General features: G+C 42.0%; 2 protein-coding genes across 2 annotated transcripts in view; both read right to left on the reverse strand.

Moving 5' to 3' along the window:
- Positions 1-2,912: 2,912 nt before the first annotated feature.
- On the reverse strand, positions 2,913-9,537 carry LOC309890888 (ubiquitin carboxyl-terminal hydrolase 42-like; the record flags this gene model as incomplete). The annotated part of the gene is made up of 12 exons (XM_082785283.1): positions 2,913-3,623; positions 3,831-3,972; positions 4,436-4,536; positions 4,731-4,871; positions 5,249-5,360; positions 6,279-6,361; positions 6,893-6,963; positions 7,120-7,187; positions 7,392-7,494; positions 7,654-7,764; positions 8,361-8,561; positions 9,309-9,537. The coding sequence occupies 12 exons, from the start codon at positions 9,535-9,537 to the stop codon at positions 2,913-2,915; spliced, it is 2,073 nt and encodes a 690-aa protein (XP_082641409.1).
- A 3-nt stretch (positions 9,538-9,540) lies between these two features.
- Positions 9,541-16,613, reverse strand: part of LOC309890889 (ATPase family AAA domain-containing protein 2-like) — a gene marked incomplete at both ends in the record, with an annotated part of 169,813 nt that continues 162,740 nt past the window's right edge. The window contains one exon of the mRNA XM_082785284.1: positions 9,541-9,546. Coding sequence (XP_082641410.1) covers positions 9,541-9,546 — 6 coding nt within the window. The remainder of the gene's footprint in view (positions 9,547-16,613) is intronic.

Consider the following 16,613-nt stretch of genomic DNA (forward strand, 5'->3'; position numbering starts at 1 on the left):
CCTTTAGTATAGTCGTTGGATGCGATGGAGCAGTATTTCTTGCTTTCGCCTGCACTGGAAGTCTTCCCTTCCTTGTAAGGTTGTTTACTGCTCTCACTTCTGCATTACTGACATGAAGAGCCATCTGGAGGATGGCATTCTTCCTTCTTCTCCCGCGTTATCTTCTGGAAACGAGGATCTAAGTGTTCCAAGGAGCCTTTCGCTTTCCTGGTGTTTCTCCTTTTTCTTCTTTTTCTTCTCCTTTTTCTTCTTTTTCTTACGCTTGCGATTGGCATTGTCAAAGCGGAGCGCACAGAAACACAAATCATGAAGTCTGAAAGAAACATGCAAGTTAAAAAGGGAAAAAAAGATGTGGCACTTGTTGCCTATATGAAACCTGATTTATTTTACCACAGGTGATGATTTGCAGCATGTCAGCTATTTTGTGGTGCTTTGTGCACACGCAACTTACTTTAGATGCAGCAAACTTAAGCCGTCAGATTGAAGGACCATAGGTCCTGGTTTGTACACAGATCATTAACAACGGCTAGCTCTGGAATACGTGCAAGCAGAAAAAATCTTTTAACCTAATCTGGAATGGTGTACGGATGTGATTCGAACTATGTGGTCCAAAGCTAGTGCTCTGACACAATTCAGCAAGAGCTTTCCTGTCTTCACTGATCAACCTAACAACATGATCCCCAGCCAGCTGGTGCTATCTAAAGAACTTAGAAACTACCAGAAAAAAAAAATAAATAAATAAAATAAAAGGAAGACATGAGAAGCACCCAGAAAAGAATTAGGATAAAAAATGCGGAGTATGCTGGAATCCTTGCTTACTTGGAATCCTTCTCTCCATCTTTATCCTTAGACTTCTTTTTCTTCCAGAACTTGTGATATTTTTGCATTTTTTTCACCACCTACAAGCTCCTTTTCTATCTTTCTGTCTTTCCTTTCTATTTCACTTTCACTACCTTCTGCACGGGTATATTTTCTTTTTCTGTTTCCTTCTGTTTCAGTTTTCTGGCGACAGTTCTCCAAATGAGCTGACACAGGTGGAAGCGCATGTCTTTCACGAGAATGTCTTCTGGAATGTTGCTGAGGTACCGAGCAACGATGCAAGTCTGCTCGGGGTGTGCCAAAGCGACGTACATCTTCCTCTCTCAAGAGGGAACCGTGAGGCCATCCGCTTTTGTAATGATAATGCTTATGTGACCTGCTGTAGTAAGTTGCAGTCGATCTGTCAAAGGCTGAATCGCCGTGAGAGAACTTTCTCTCTCTACTGTCTCCTGTCGCATGAGGTGAATAGTAATCCTTGTAATAGCCACATCTTTCCCATCTCCGTGCTTCGTCTCGATAGTATCTTTCTCTGCTCCAACTTCTTTCCCCTTTGGATCGGTAGTACCTATTGCTACCTTGTTCTGATCTTCCTCCGCTGCCAGATCTGTACTTTGAATATTTGACTGCTCTTCTGCCATTCTCAGGGCTGTTTCTTTCACGAGGGAAAGATCTGTACCTGCTTCCCTCCCAGTACTCCTGCTTGTGACTCTTTTGCTCAACAAATTCCACGCTCTGAGAACACCTCCTCTTGCTGGAAGGACCTGCTTTTTGACTCTCCTTCTCTTCACTAGGAGCATGTTCCCTCTTGCTTCGGTAATGCTCTTTCTCAGTGGTTTTAGTCTTGTCCTTTGTATCTTGGCGTCTATCTGCAATAGCTAAGGAAGAAAGATTGTTAGAGCTACATTCAGTGTCAGACTCGAGAGAGGAAGTTTGCCGCAATTTCTCACCAGGCTCAGAAGAGTCTTTGCCGGACAAAACATTTTCTTTTGAAATGAGGTCACGTTCTTTTGATCTTCTTGGTTTCTCCTTGTCTCCACGGTCATCACATTGGTACTGGGCGAGGTATTCATCATTCCCAGGAGATTTCGGAGGTTCCGCAACACTGCATAAAATAAAAACCCATTTCTCACTTCTGCTGAAGGACGTGAATATTAAGAGTAAAACCTTCCAAAGGCAAACAAACAAACAAAAACCTCCGGACTACAGGAACGCTCGCAAAGATATGCCATTTAGAAACCTCTCCTGTGATTAGGACACCTTCTTCAGCTCCCAGAGAAACTGCTTTTTCCCCTCTTGCTTCTGAAGCCATTGCACTAAAAAAGCAAACGCATCTGTCTCCTTCCACCTGCTGCTCTGAGAAAAAAGGCATAGGGGCGAGCGGGGAACAGCCAGTGTTTCTCCAGGCAGTGGAGAAAAATGGAAAAACATTCTATAAAGGAACACAAGTTCTCCTTGAGGCACCAACCTGCATCAGAGTGATATGCTCAGTGCTGATCATTAGTTCTGTTCGTGACACTGGACACACAGTATGGAATTGTACTAATTTAAATCCTTCCATTAAATACTATTAGTAGACAGATAAAACTGTAACGAACTTCCATAAAGTCTTGTCTTAATCAGACTGTGCTCATTTTACCTCATTTCCTCTGACAAGCTGTTCAGCTGGCTGGCTCTGAAGGACTCCGTGATGACTTCTCGATTGACTGAAGGCATAGCTCCAGGCATCTGCAATTAAAACGCACAAGTCAGCAGACAAAAAAATACTATTTGTAGTAGTACTGAGGACTAGTCTTGTCAGAATGTCTCCATTAAATGGTAAGCAAGACCGCTGTCAGTTGTATGCATTATCTACACTTCAAAGATAACCCCAACTCACCCCCCAAAATCTACTTTATGAAACTTAGGAATTTTTATCTCAGCTGAGCTTAAGTTGACAAGTTCTAATGTAAGCTCAGGTCTGCAAATTCTAAGGGGATAATACCACAAAGTCTTACGATCACGTGTGCTGTGTTTTCTCAGTATTTCACCTGAATTAGGAACACAATAAACACTCCCGAATACATCGTAGGTGAGAAATTCTCGATGGAGCAAATCTATGTTTCAAGCAATCCATTTGTTTTAGAAAAGAACATCTCAGAAGGTTTAACAGGTTCAACTCGGCAAGTGGAATCATCAAGTTTCAGTCCGTTTTCTTTAGATTCATTAACTAACCTAATAGCACCATTTAGTGAATCTGTTTTTGGCAGCTCATGCTGGGATCTTCCTTTGTCAGCATTCTGACAGGAAGAATTGGAATGCTGCAATGTACGGACTACCTTTCCAACCAAAATTCCATTAGAGGACATTGCATTGCAATTCCTTTGAAATAAGCCCTTTGACTCCTCCTCAGATTTTCCTGAAGATTCTGCACCATAAGGGACTGTGTTATCAGAGCTGAGTTTAGGATTTTCATTCACTGTTGGCTCCACAAAAATTTCATCAGAAACTTTTTTGTTTGTTTGCATTTGCTTCATTTGCATTACCGAATTTGTAATTGTGGATGAAGGAACAGCCTGGTAGAGATCTTCATCCTCCACAGCACTGCTAAGACAGTCAGGCTGTGACACAGTCTGACGAGCAGGCAATTTATTGTGAATACTGATGGTGATCTTCTGTTTTCTTGACGTATCAGTCATTGAAGGCCTGGTAATTGCCTGGTTTTGAACACAGGCCATTGGTGGTGCTGAAGATGGCCTTTTTAGGGTGACACCAGTGGTCTTTGTGTCATCTTTTATGGATCCATTTCCATTTAAACGGCTTGAATTCTGTATTTAAAAAGAAGAAATTGCAAGATGGATTAACGCAAACACTGCATGTAACATTTTGAAACACAAAACTCTCCTACTGAGTGTTTCTACAAATGGTCTTAACACCTAAAAAGATGCTTAAAACCAAACAAAAAACCCCACACCAAACCCCAAACCCACTAGCAGTTTGGTGCCGTTATCTGCCCTCCCGCTTCCCTGAATTACCTTAATCATATGAGGAAGAAGTCGTGGTCCCAGAAATCCAGCCTGCTTACTATTAGCCCCCTGCTGACCAGGAGGGAATGAACAGGGATAAGATGGTGCTGGCAAGTAAAACGCACGTTCTCCAAGTGTCAAATCATAGCGCCTTCAGAAAAGAGCAGTGATCGTAGTTTAGTTTTTCTTTCAGCCTACTCTTGGATTAAATCCCATCCTATCATTTTAGAGGAACAGCTCATACGATATGGAAGCCTTCTCTACAGAAGGCTTCGCCAAGACTACAGACTGAAAAGTAGAGAACAGTCTTCCTACTAAGACTATCACTTGCAGAGCAATAATTCATTCTTACACCACAGATGACCTTCATTTCTCTCCTTCTCTAAATTAGCCAGCTACAGATAACACATAGATAGAAATTTACACAAGTGCTGCAGTTTAAGGCCAAGCAACAAAATATAATAAACGACACAGAGAATTTCAGGTTAGACAGAACTGAATTAGACAAATAATAATCTTCTCCCGGGACAGCAAGAAAAACACTTGCAAAACAGAAAAATATCAATAACAGGAAAGTAAATCTCTTCTGAACACATTTTAAGATTTGTTATTACCTGATATAAAAAAGTATGTAAGCTTGCTGACCAAGAACTCTTTTAATGTCAGTATGCACTACTTTAGCATCATTCATCTGATACCAAAGTCCATTACCAGCCTGCAAATAAAGACAATGATTTCTTTAGGTGAATTGCACGTTTTCCAGTTGAAATCACGGACAGGAACAAAATACACACGTGTCAAATAAAAATATAATGAAATCTTTTTCCCTAGAAACAGTAGCTGCTAGTCATGCTTTAATTGGTTTGCCAGCACAACCTTTACCCTGTTAGAAATGCTGTTGACTTCTACCTTTACATAGCATATATAGTGTCCTGAGTGACAGCTGACACCGTGATGTACCAGCACCGCGTATAAGGCATAGAGCAGTGGTTCTCCCATTGACTGCGACATGTAGGCTCTCAGGTCCAAATACTCCGGATATTTCACCTCCTAAAGAGACATCAAGAAGATAGAAAAATTATCCCAGAGTACTTCGTGGACTAGCCAGAGAAAAACACTTCCAAAAAACACAGACTAGAATTGATTTCTAGAATATATTTCTCGAATATATTTCTTGATTCACTACAAATAAGTCTTCCCATAAACAACGGTTAAGACTAGAAGTTGCAGAGAACTGTTTCCTGATGAATCAGCCTTCTCAGAGGAAAGCATATGCTTCTTGTCAAGCGGGAACTTTATTGATATTAAGAGAAAGAATAAGCCATAGTCGTTAGTCTACAATTATTGTCTGAAAATATTAACAACTTTCAGCTTTGGGGGATGTCCCATTACACAATGATATAGTTGCATTACAGTGGTAAATATACCTTGTTGATCTTTCCACCTGTGAAATCTGCAAATCTTTTCAGTGATATTGTGAGAACCTTGGAAGAACGGTGTATGGTAAATCTCTTGGATGCAGGAACCATCTTTTTACACCTTAAAAACAAGCAGAGATAAGTGTTTGAAGGCATCTTCTTTTTTCGCCCCCAAAACAAACTCCTTTTAATGTCTCACGCATGCCTATGCTATTTGAATGATATTTACTTGCATAATAGGTTGGTCTTTTTTCTTTTCATAAACCCATGCACTGCGTGTCAGGTTTGTTAATACACAGAAGAAGGTCAATTTTCCCAACAACTCAGAGCATAGCGGGAACAGGAATCTCTCACAAAAGGGTATGACCAGGTTGGATGGCAAGGTACCATTTCTTGGTCTACAAAAGTGGCTATTTGAACTCCAATCCTGGATACATTCTTTCAGCTTTCAAGGGAAATACAAATATTGAAAGCGGAACGAGAGAGCCTTGGTCCCCAGGGCTAGAAATTGCAAATAATCTCCAACATAGGTCGACTATCAACATCAAAAATACAACAGAAGCACATGGTCATTCTACAGGAGGGAGACATTTAACAGTAGGAAGTCTTCATGTACTGAGCTTGTCTGGAAAGACACTGAAACCATCTGCCATCCTTTGAAACAAAATAGTTCAGTTTGACACATTGCCCGCTCCAAGGTAGGACCTACGGTGTAAGCAGTGAAAATTAGCCACTAGCCCAGAGAACAACGGAAACTGGGCAGTTTACATCAAGAAAAGTACTGTCGAGAGCTAATAAATAGAAAGAACAAAAGTAGCTCTTTTTGAATTCTGATGGCAAAATACAAGCCAGAGAATTGCAAACCCATAGGGAATGCCTATGAACAAGACTTCCCCCCTCCAAGGAAACAAAAATCCAAGTCTTTTATAAACTTCCACAAAACTTGTAAGTAGATCCAAAGTTTAGAGGTAGTCCAACAGAGTCATGCAACATAGAAAACTGACATCTAGGATTAAGACCTAATTCGTCAAAATCTTACTCGCTACATTTATAGCAATTCTCTCCATCCAGCTCTTCAGGTTTCACAAAGAGTTCCAGAGCTCTGCTAACAGACGAAACCGCCTAGAGCAGCGAGAAAGAAGAGCGCAAAGTCACCGTAATTCAGAATTCCAGAGACATACTAGTAGTTTATAAGAGAATCTTACTAACATACTCAAGCGATCTACTAGGAGCACTGTGAAGAAGGAGGCAGAAAGAGCATGCTCAGCATTGACCTCACCTGGAAGGCATTTGACTTTGGAACAAATACTTTTCCAGTAGCCTAGACAGCATCTACAGTGTGCTTTGTCATCAATACTGGGGACAAATTCATCAGTCTAACAATTAGATGTATATTGAGGTAGAACAACAAAGAAGTATGACAGCATTATAATTTTTGCAGAAAGAGAATTCTTTCCCCTTAAACCCAATGCAAATGTGGAGACTATTTACATGGGTTCCACGGAAGGACAAAGTCCAATCCACTTCCTTAGCACCACCAAGCTCTTACGTTTTAACATTATATGTGGTTTGGTTTTTTAAGTTAAACAAGTTTAATTTAGAAAGTTATGCATGTACTTAAACATCATGAATTATATTTAGAAAACATCTTACCTTTATATCCAAAGTGATATCAAGAAATGCCTCATACGTATCCGAAACTGCTTTGCAATTCAAGCACTTCACTGGAAACAAAATATAAATGCTTAACATTATGTGAAGGAGACTAACTGTCCAAATTCAAGTTGTTGACAGATACTACTTTAGACAAACTACAGACTGCTTTACTACCGACAAAAGACACAGATCAGTTCTAAGGACAGGAATATTTTTTCAAGTACCTCTCGATCTTAGAAATCCTCCAAATATTTGATGAATGATGGTGGTAGCTTGAGAAGATCTGTCCAATCTGGAAATAAATTATAATCAGACCTCAGAAGATTTAAGGCACAGAGTTAACTCTTCAAAGAGTTTGATGAAAACCAAGGATGATGTAGACTTGCGTTGCTGATAGTAAATAAGGCACTAAAAGGTGCTAGAGATCATTTCTGAGAGTAAATAAAGGACTAGAAGGTGCTAGAGAATGTATGAAAGTGAACTTGTTTATGCTTACTCGGTGCTTCCGTTCAAGCACGCTTCCTGCATAGCATCAACAGTATAGCGCAAGAACTCGTGTGCGTCTTCTTGACTGCCAAAACGGAAATGTTGTCCTATTCCTAAATAAGAAGATGATAGTATTGACCTCATTTAAAAATGAAATCATTCTTGTATTTCTAAAATCTCTCTTCATTGGAGTGTTAAAACCACTTAGACACATCAAATAATTATTTGAAGATTACAAGCTATCGAAAAGAAACACATCTGAAGCCACTTACGACTGAGATTACTGATAACATGCGTAGGCTCGATGGCATCAACAGTGCAACGCAGGGCCTGGTTAATGTGAGTCTCCATCGTGCACATCATGCAAAAATCTTGTTCACGACCTGAAGAGTGAAAGAGCAAAGCATCCCAGTCCAGCGAAATATCCAGAACTACAAACATCTAAGTACAATTTAAACTATAGATACAATATCCACTCTCCTTGCTACATTCTATTCTCCCAAGATGCCAATGTCCCAACAGTCTTGTAACATTTCATTTCACACAACTTGACAGAAGAAAAATATCCACTAAGCCTGTATTCAAATGCATGTTGTGATGAGAAATCTAAAAGACTACTGCAAAGTCGCAGTTGTAAAGGCTGACAGGAATGTGAACTCCACAGGCTGCAAAATGTATTACTCTCTAAAATTACTACCAAATGCATTACTGTCCAATGCACTTCATTATTCCCATGAAGCAATAAATAATCCTTTAATAAACAAACAAACAAACAAACAAACAAATAACTAACTAAATAAATAAAACATGGTGCATTAATTGCACTCCATATGCTATTCGGAGCCCACTGCTAATACAGTGCTCAAAGCCAGCTGCTACAGGTAAAATCAGGCAAATAAGCTTATCTCACAGAATCACTGCTGTTCTTTCACCTTCAGAGCTATCCAACAGATTCAAAATACTGTTAGAAAGTACTCACATGACTGGCTGTGCTCAAGAGAAAGCATGTAATTGGCAAGTGGGGGTGTGTAGGTCAAACACTGTAGAGTAGCATTAAGAAAACATGTGTTGCCAAGATTGTACAGGCCAACTCCAACACTTTGTGTTTCTCGCCAATCCATACAAATCTTCTCAGGTGGAAAAAGAATGCTCTGTGGCGGAGCAATTCCATCATTAACGACTGCAAGAAAGTTAAATTTAAAAAGAGATCTTGTTTGTTTGTTTCGAAGAAAGGTATTTAAAAAAATACTATTCTGCAGGAGCACCTAGAGGAGCTAGCTACAATCCAAACCAGAAAAACTTATTGCAGACAGCTTTAATACCACCAAATTCAAATTGGCTGGTCAACACAATGTTTTGGGGAAAAAAAAAACAAAAACAAAAACAACTTTAGTCAACCATTTTAATTTTTCTAAGGCAAGGCTAACTGCCATTCTGTTTGTAGCACCTAATGCCAAGTTCCTCTCCATCTATAATCTTTAACCTGATTAACTCAACTACTGTTTTTTTCCTTATTATAACTTAAACCACAAACTTAGACTTGAAATTATACGGTAAAAACGTAAAAACTAGGAACTAGGAATGACGGTACCCCTACAGATACCAGATTTTTTCCTGAGCAATGTTATCCTTCAAAAAACCTGTGAAAAATGGAAGCTGTGAATAGCAACAATCAAACACTTTTCTCTGCAAAACAGAAAAGACATGGAGGAATCTGTGCATTACAAAAAGCTCCCCGTATTTCTCTGTTGACTGTAAATATATCAAAATTAATTTCTGTAACATCAGTCACTTCAGTTGCCTTAGGGGATTCGCTTTTGAAGTCTTTCTTCACAGTAGTCCCCTTCTCTATCAGTGCAACAAGTAAGAACTGCATTTTCTACTTTTGCTTTGAAGACAATGGAGGCAGGATAGAACGCACACTTACTTAGATCTCTTGGGGCAAAAGCCTTAGATTTTTCAGATGATCTACAGTAAATAGCACCTCCACGTCCTTGGGCCACAGAGACTTGGCTTGAATCTTCTGCAGGCACTATCCGGCCCCAGTTGGCGGTGCGTGACATCAGTATTTTAGGACTTGGTTTCTTGGATTTGCCAGACCGCCTTGAAGAGGGCTTTTTAGGCTTTGAAGATTTGGGCTTCTTAGCTACGGTCATTGTTCACATCTGCGACAGAGACAGAAGTTCTGGTTGACGTAAGACTATCAAGAAGCACTCCAAGAAGAAAAGAGTAACAGAAGTCCTGTCACTTAATCTCAAAGAAACAGCCTTAAGAACTAAATCGCTGGTATGAATGATTTAAAAAGAATCCCCAAACTAAACACACAAAGTGAAAATTTCCATCTAAACTCTATCAGTATTACTTTTTGCTTCTGCAGAACTAGTGGCTGATGCCATTTCTTTCCCTTCCGTAGGATTTTAATCCATTACAACTCTGGAGTCTTTTTAATATAAAAATGTAGAAGACATTCTCTGAGGGGAATCAGTTATTTATTGATTTCCGGAGTTGCGCAATTATCTGTTAATTAGTACCTATGATCTAATAGATAATTGTTGCAATTATCTATTGCTGGCATTAGTAACGGAACACTATTACTTCACTGCCTGCGTTTTTCTGTTTCGTCTGCACAAAGGTACCCAGAACTCACTGCTACTTTTCTTCTGTCTTTCCAGGGCTCGCCCTCTACCTCACTGTCTACTGCACCAGTCATGAGGGGTTTGTTGTGATTCTATAATGAGCCTAGCTTTTAAATACACCTTTTCTGGGCGTCACTTGGTGATAGCAAGTTAATTTCTGAGGGCTCCTCAGTCTACATCATGCGGTCGCTTTTTCCAGGTGAAAAAGCGGAGCTGTAAGTGGCAGTACACCAAAGCCCTGGCATGCTGAGATCCAAGAGGAGAGATGTTTGGCCCTCCTTTTCACTCCTGGGAACCATATACCTCAAAACCCACAGAGGATGGGCTATATCTCAGAGAAATCTTGGGAAAGGAGAGCATGAAGAGCATGTTTGCAAATTTATTTCTCCCTGGGCTTCTTCTGCTTCTCCAAGAAAGACGAGTTTGAATATAACTTTGGCAGCAGTACTTCTGGTGTTTTACTCCTACCACATTTAAAACTCCTACGACAAACTGAAAAGTTAGACTAAAAAGCAGCTCTTTCCGTTCTCCTTTCTAAAGTTGCACGCTTTCCTCATGCAAAACAACAGGGGAATGTAAGCTAGAAACGGAAATGCTGAATGTAAAACAAAACAAAACAAACCTCAGCCCTCCAGGACAAAAGCCAATAACTGCTACAAAGTCCTTTTTAAAATGCTGATTAGGTTTCAAGGTGATACCGCTTTAAATAAGCGTAGTTGTGTGTCCATAGGCAGAAGCTGAATAATGACAGGATGAACTTCTATACTTCATGTTTTGTTACTGTCTTACTGTAGCACACAGGGACTTGTTACCTTTAGGGAAACCACTAACCTCATGGAGGGTTTAAAACATAAGCTAGTTTGTTATACCAAAATGACGGAGAGAACAAAGCATAAAGTGCTTTCAGATTTCTAGCACGCCTTGATTGCTGTCCATTAAACTTCAGACACGTTAAACAAAACACAGTAAATAAGAAAACTCCTAGTCCCACAGCTGGCAAATTGTGTGCAGAGGTTGTAATTAGAACTTTTTTGCCTTGACGTTTTACATTTAAAATTGATTTTAAATCCATTCTATACACACTTTCCATTCCTGAAAAAACAATACGCAAACCTGACAAATGCATTTACATGAGAAATGAAGTCGTCCTTGTCCGATTGGAAGACTAAGGTGACAGCTCCTGGGCTCAGGGATAAGCTCCGATCTTCACCAGTGACAGCTCCTTTTTTAGGATTGAAAGGGAAAATGTTTCAGCAACACTTTGGAAACATACTTAAGGGACAAGAAACAAAATCAAGACTGCAGTGAGAAGGAGAACAGAAAAACAATACTGGGGAAAATGGGAAGGGAAGGGAAGGGAAGGGAAGGGAAGGGAAGGGAAGGGAAGGGAAGGGAAGGGAAGGGAAGGGAAGGGAAGGGAAGGGAAGGGAAGGGAAGGGAAGGGAAGGGAAGGGAAGGGAAGGGAAGGGAAGGGAAGGGAAGGGAAGGGAAGGGAAGGGAAGGGAAGGGAAGGGAAGGGAAGGGAAGGGAAGAAGAAAAAAAGAAAAAAAAGAAAAAAAGAAAAAAAGAAAAAAAGAAAAAAGAAAAAAAGAAAAAAAACAACAAAAAAAAAAGAAAAAAAGAAAAAAAGGGAAGAGAAGGGAAGCAAAGTGAAGCGAAGCGAAGCGAAGCGAAGACCTTGATCTTTATACTGACCAATGAGATAAGCCTTACACATTTTTAAGTTTATTTTTGACAACTGGTTGAGGTGTTACCAGCTATTAAGTACGATTCAAGAGCAAATATTAACACTAGAAAGAAGAAATCCGGTCCACCACCACTGTTTCAAAATACATCCATTTCTCATTTGGAGATGACGTCTCTCTGGCAAGATAGTAGAAAAACTGTAAATACCGATAGAGCTTCCTCTCCCGATGTTCCATATACATACCGATGCTGTTCCTACACCTACGCTCTGAGCATAAATTTATGTTGACATGAGTGACAAGAGAGGGTGTTACTCCTCTCTTTGTTTGCCTTGAGAGACACACCTCTTGTCCATTGAAAAGTAAATTCAAGATTCCAGATCACTTAAGACAGTTGCTATCCCCCCATTCAGAGTTCTGCAGCAGCACTCTTCAGATGTGTTTAGCAGTCTCTTTAGAAAATGTTATCACTTAGGACCTGCTTCTCAGTAGGTCCACGTTTGGCCTCCGCTTAGCAGAGAGTCAATCCCAGCTTAAGCTTTCGTACAAGAGCCCCTTCACGAAACGGAGTTGAACCCTGACATAACTGAGTTGAACCTTTAACCTTGAAGCTTCCTTAAAGAAGAAAGCAGCACCCAGGCCAGGAAATAGAAATTAATCGTCACTTTACCCTGAAACGCAGTGGGCTATTCTGTGCTGGCAGGATTGCTGCCGGGCTGGCCGACGAGGCGGCGGGCAGCTCCCCGGGGCCACAGGGCCTGGCACAGGGAGCCGCCGGGGGTCTCCAAGGTCCGGGAACAGCGGCAACAGCGGCAACAGCAGGGACAGAGGGGACAGCAGCGACAGCAGCAGCCACCTCAGCCGGGGCTGTCTCCACAACCGCCACAACGGCCTCGGAACGCCACCGAACTCGGAGCTCCAGCGTGACGCCTTTTGAACCTGGCCGCGCTGCTCATGGCTAAAACCAGAGCGTTTCCTCCGGCGTGTGTTTACTGTCGGTGCCGGATCGGCCCTCACCCCGAGCTCTCCCTGCCGGGAGGGCTTTGGGGTTGGGGTTTCCCTCCCGCCGCCCCGCGCGCAAGGGGTCCGCGCTGGGGAGCAGCATCTCACCCACGGCGAGAGACCGAGGGCACGACATGAAAAAGCCCCGACACGAAAAAGCCACGACATGCGGCCGAGGCGGCGGGGAGACGGCTCTGAGGGAGCTGCCACTTCGCCCCGCCGTCCTCCCCTCCCGGGCCGCCCCGCCGAGCCCCGTGCGCCTCAGGCGCTGCGCTGAGGGGGTGGCTGGCTACTGAGACAGCTGCCCAGGGCACTGCTCATGGCACCGAGCCTGACGGAGGTCAACAAGTGTTGAACAATGCTCTCAGACATCGGGTCTCACTTTGGGGTGGTCCTGTGTGGAGCCACGAGTTGGACTTGGTGATTATTGGGAGTCCTTTCCACCTTGGGATGTTCTCTGATTCTAGGTCAGCAATCCAGTAGCTGATGAGAAGTGTGGAGTCATTCAAAGGGAAGAGAGAGCACAACACTTCTCGTTTGCAGAAGCGGCTATTTGGTAACCAAACCGATGATTCCTTTGCTTCTAGAGCAACTAACAGCAGGGATCCGCTTTACAATAGAGGGAAAAGAGTCGTTGGCATGTCATGTGAAGTAACCTTCAAATCCCAGAGGATGATTTTGTTGGAACTTTATTCAGCTGAAAACACGGAAGCCTTGCTTCTGCTTGTGTTAGTTACAGCTCCAGTTTACTTTGGTTGGGAGGGAAGGCATTCCAGGCTAATGTGCTGTACCTGTTCCTTCAGCTCATTGTCCATAAACGGAGGAGCAAATGAAATCAGTTTAATCTCCATTAAATGCAGCAGACAAAGCGGAGTAGAGGGCGATCTAGCACTTAATTTTTCCTGTAAGCAGGAAACCCAGAACTCAACAACACTTTTCAAATCTTGTCCTGCAGTAAATGACCAGCTGAGTGAAGCTTGCATTTAGAGGATGTGCTCCTCCAGTAGACGGAAATAGCTTTTCCTCTTCACAAGTGCAACTGAGTGGTGGACTGGCAGCTACGTGGTTAACTAGTTGTGCCAAAGGGGTTGTGTTGAATGCACAGAAAAATATGCAGGAATAAATAAACAGCAGAGGGTTGTCTGTAGTCATGACACTGAGTACAGATGTTGTCTGCAGGTTCGTGCAGAGTGCACCGCGCCAATAAGCACCCAGAGTCGGAATGCACACGAAGGTCTTTTAATTATATAATTACTTATAGAACTCTGCAGAGTCAGGCACTTGGCCATCTTTCGCAAAGCAAGCACACCTCTGACTCGAATCACCGTCATTTATACACAGGAAACTTGTGAAAACTCTCTCTTTGGCTCCTTTGGATTGGTTATTACAGCTCACCTAACTTATCTCCACTGAGCTTGTGCATTACAGAGGAATACCGGGGGGGGAGGGGGAACAGGAGAGGGGGGACACACACCGAATCCCACATTAGCATAGATTAGCATTTTGACAGGTGTGATTTTTAATGTGCTAATGACCCTTAATGAGAAAAAGGTTACTATAGGTCAGTCTGGAGCTGGTGTTCTCCTTCCTGTTTTTTCCCTTTTAGCCCTTCTCTTCCTTGCTTCTGCTAGCTCAAGGCTACCTGTCTCTCTCCTTCTTTATTTTCTCAGCTAAAAGACTGCACAAGCTACACGCCTCCCTATTTGCTTCAACATTTCCTTGGTTTTTTTTTTTTGTTTTTTTTTTTTTCCCAGCTCTGGGACGACACAGGTGTGGTTTGATATTTGCCAGTATAGCTAAAACTCACGCCAGTCTGCTCACGCACAGTAAGTAGTAAGATTTAAGGACTGGTTTCATCGGCTTCTTCCATACTAACATCCTTCTTATGTTTTAGATATGCTGTAGTTAAATCAACACTAAGTTACTACTTGTGGAGTAATCGCCTTAAGCGACTAGGCATCATAAGCACACCTCCATCCCAAAAGCTACCCGCCTCCAAGGTGCAACCACCCCTCACTGAGCACGCCCTCGGAATTTCTCACAGTCTGTACCTTTAAACGCAAGTGAGATCATTTCTACCAAGCACAACCAAGATATGCATGACTAGAGTCACTCAAGCTCCACCTTAAAGATAGAAAATAATACCAATTGCTTTAAGAGAAAGGGGATGTTAGGGAAGATACTATCAGGAAGGATTCCTTCTGACATCACTCGACAGGCTGAGCCTCTCACTCCCCCACCCCCACTCCATTGGGACGCCGTGGGGTAAGATCTGAACGCTTGCTTATACCAGGCGTCTCTGTGGAATCTTAGAAATCTCTAGAGTTTTGATGCTTTTTAATGTCTTAATACCTAGGCTGTGTACCTGTGCATTTCATGCATGCTAGCTTGCTTTTGCAGACAGTGAATTTATCACTGACAATCCAAAGAACCTGTGTACCTGTCGCCGTAAGAAATTGCACTTAATTGCATTCTTCCTAGCTGTGAGAGTTCTCCTTGAATGCGACTAGAGCGAGGCCGTACTGCGTTGTTGGTGAATCCGTGACCGTGATAGTTCAGCACCCTGAATCCGACGGGACCCATGACGGTCAATCGGCTACACCCCTTAACGCGACACTACTAGACGAAGAAGATGACAGGGCTTGCATGCACTGCATTAGGCTTTGCATGTGAAAACACCCCCAAATAATTTCACGCGCATTTAACGTTTTTAAAGGGAAAAAAACAGGAAGGTGTAGTCTCTCTGTAAGCTACAGCCCTACATAGTTAAGGCATCAGCATTCATTCCTTTGCTTGATAGCAAAGTATGAACATACAGAAGAGTTAAATATTTTCTTTGCATTCTTAAAGGCGATTTTTCAGATTTGGGCTTCAGTTGTTGGAGTTGAAGAGATCAGTAGACATCCTTACTTTTACGTTAAGACCAAAATCTTTATCTAAGATTGTGTTATCGAACGCAACTAAACTCCCACCCCCACATGGTTTTTTTGTAACTTCGCAATGATCTTGCTGCAGTCCCACTCTGATGGTCTTTCAGTAACATGCAAACTGCCGTGGCAGATTCTGTTACAGTGCTTTTCTATTGACAGTGTGCATAACACTCAAGGTAAAGCCCCTCATTTCGCAGTGGGGACATAAAGTGTTTCTTTGGACCCTGCTGCTTCTGTTAGTACTCATTTTTTCACAAACTTGTTGAACCTGAGCCGTGCCTACTGAGCCAACGAATGCTTTGATGACACAGTATTTTGTCAAAGCAGTTTTGCTTCTTGGAGCTACAGAAGCAGCTCTGGCTACGTGATAGCGAATTGTGCTGCATTGGCAAAACCAGACTTAGCTACAGACTTACAACACTTGCTAACTCGATCTATTTCAAATCTCATTTTAACTTTAAAGGACAATCAGTTTTGTGGCTCCTGTCTTACTAATTTGCCTTGTTTTGCATGGAATGGCAGCCTGTGAATGTTTTGCTTTATTGCATGCTTCAAAAAAAGGCTGAGGAAGAGACTGGAGGAACCTTTTCTATTCTATGGACTTTCCCCCGACAGTGTGGAATTGCAGGCTACTTGGATGAATGTTCGAATGTGAGTAAGGGAGCAGACCTCAGCCAAAGGAGGTGGAATCCTTGCTTAATAGTAAGTATCAGTGTGGGGACATCTTTGCTTAACGGGAGCCATTTAAACTCTTCATAGAAACAAAATAAGCTGGACATCTTATGCTTGGAAAGGAGTATGGTTACACAGCTGCTAACATAATGACTTGAGTCTTCTGCTCTGCAACTTCAGGTTTTGTTTTCAAGCAGTGCATACATCAGTTTAAGCTTTGGACAAGGAGATTTGCAATGCAAATAGTGATAAACCAGAATCAGCGGCGCTGACGAGTGTAATGGTGAAATGCAGCAAATCAAGTATT

This window comes from Aythya marila (genome assembly GCF_965140915.1).
Source record: "Aythya marila genome assembly, contig: HAP1_HAP1_SCAFFOLD_167, whole genome shotgun sequence".
Lineage (NCBI taxonomy): Eukaryota > Metazoa > Chordata > Aves > Anseriformes > Anatidae > Aythya > Aythya marila.